Source organism: Neoarthrinium moseri (assembly GCF_022829205.1).
Source record: "Neoarthrinium moseri strain CBS 164.80 chromosome Unknown scaffold173_Wmoseri_CBS_16480, whole genome shotgun sequence".
NCBI classification, from domain to species: domain Eukaryota; kingdom Fungi; phylum Ascomycota; class Sordariomycetes; order Amphisphaeriales; family Apiosporaceae; genus Neoarthrinium; species Neoarthrinium moseri.
This window is the reverse complement of record NW_026055287.1, coordinates 3,475-5,266: the sequence shown is the minus strand read 5'-3', so window position 1 is coordinate 5,266 and position 1,792 is coordinate 3,475. Positions and strand designations below refer to the sequence as shown.

The 1,792-nt window shown below is 47.9% G+C and overlaps 1 protein-coding gene across 1 annotated transcript; it reads right to left on the bottom strand.

Moving 5' to 3' along the window:
* Positions 1-1,500, bottom strand: JN550_013905 (uncharacterized protein; the record flags this gene model as incomplete). The annotated part of the gene is made up of 2 exons (XM_049312544.1): positions 196-1,190; positions 1,272-1,500. Coding segments are annotated over 2 exons (1,224 nt in total), but the record flags the coding sequence as incomplete, so codon positions are not given.
* Between the last annotated feature and the right edge of the window lie 292 nt (positions 1,501-1,792).

Here is a 1,792-nt window from a genome sequence, read left to right as displayed (position 1 = left end):
AGAATCACGTTGTCGAACGGTTGACACAAGATCCTGGATACGATCATCTCCTGTCGAAGTGGGATTTGCAGATTGGGTGCCAGTGAGCGTAAGAGAATCGTTGTTCAGTTGGCCCGTCCGGTTACGCCGATAAGTGTTATCGCGAGCTTTGAGCGTCTTATTGAATTGGAAACCCCTAGCTTGACACATCCTTACCACTGTTTCGTCGTCGTCAAACCGTTGAGCCCTTTTGGTCGTACTACGCGCGGCCACCCGGAACACGTTGCCTTGGAAACGAGGGCGGTGGAAACGAAGTAGAAGGTAGATAGCGGGAAACCGCATCTCCGTCCCACTTCCGTCCGCCCAGACATCCGCAACCCCAATAAATGTGTAGTTCGGGAACGGATCGGTACCAGAGATCCTTTTCTGTTCGGGGTGGTTCTGGATGAAAGAATGGCCCTCTAATCCGAGTTTTCGTACACCCATACATTCCATTCCGCCGGGCGTCATAACGAATATCCTCCTCGGCCTCATCCCACTCGCAGGGACCCATGATAGGAATATCATATCACTTGTCTTGCTTCTAGGTAGGCTGAGATACGGTTCGTCCCATGATGAGTCTCTTTCAATGTCGAATGAAGGGCCTGGTGCTTCGACTCCGAGGAGAGTTGCCCAGTCGTCTGGAAGTTGGTTGGTTCTCACATACTTCCAGATTTTGTTGACCAGCACACTGAACTTATTCTGCAATGTCTCCTTTACTGGCCCGTCGGCTTCCTCAATATCATTCTTTAATTGAAGTATGTCTCGGGAGTAGGTTTTCAAGAGCGTATATTTAATCGTGAATCCTCGGCCATGCTTTTTGCCGAGCTCTTGAGTGATCCTCTCATTAAATTTGTCAAGAGGCTCGTAAGGCTCAATCATGATTTGTTGGGCAGATTTGTTTGGATCGTCCGGCTTGGACAAGTACTCTTTCAAGATTGGGCCTGCTTCACTGTAAAGCCCGGGAAGCTTGGCAAGGAGTCCTTCTTCGGGGCCTGAATCATCGTCTGACATCCTATCATCATCGTCGCTCTCCTCTCCAACACTGTCTTGGTCGATATGCATTCCTTCACCTCCGTTATTTAGCTCGTATTGAGTCTGTCTCATACGCTCTTTGTCGTACGCGATTTTTGTCTCCGGGTTTAGCAGTGTCTGGCCGGCGTTCTCAACGACTACGAATCATTAGAAGTTGCATAGGAGGAAAGAGAAGGTATAAATACATTGTTTCCAGGTTCCTTTCTGATCGGAGTCACATTCGTTCAAAATACGAATGTATCCTTCCCCTTTTTGTTTCAAAGAAGCAATGTCCTCGTCACTCAGTGGCTGTCCAAATGAACTTGGCGTCATCCCGAAAAGTCGGTAGAAATCCGAGTTAGAAGAACCATGTTCTGAGCGGACTAGATCTAAGATCTGCTCAGCCGCATCCTTAGCGGATGTAGAGCTTGGCCCATCCGCCTCATCTGCCTTTCGTTTCAAACTCATATTCACTGATGTTTGTTATTGAATGAAAGGATCACAATCGAGGAATAGTTGAGACCCGGCGGATATTTATAGATGCCTTATTGCATGGAGTAAGATGAAGAGTTCTTTGAATTGAACTAGAAATGGCTCAATTAGAACTTCTGGCAGCTAGAGCCAGAAGTCGACTTTCGTCGATTTGGCCTCGGGCGTATTGGAGCTGTCTGCTTGTGGATCTAGTCCATTCTTCATTGCCTAAGAATCAATTCAGGATGTTGAGTCTCAGGGCGTAGAATGGAGCCTGAGGGGGCTGAGC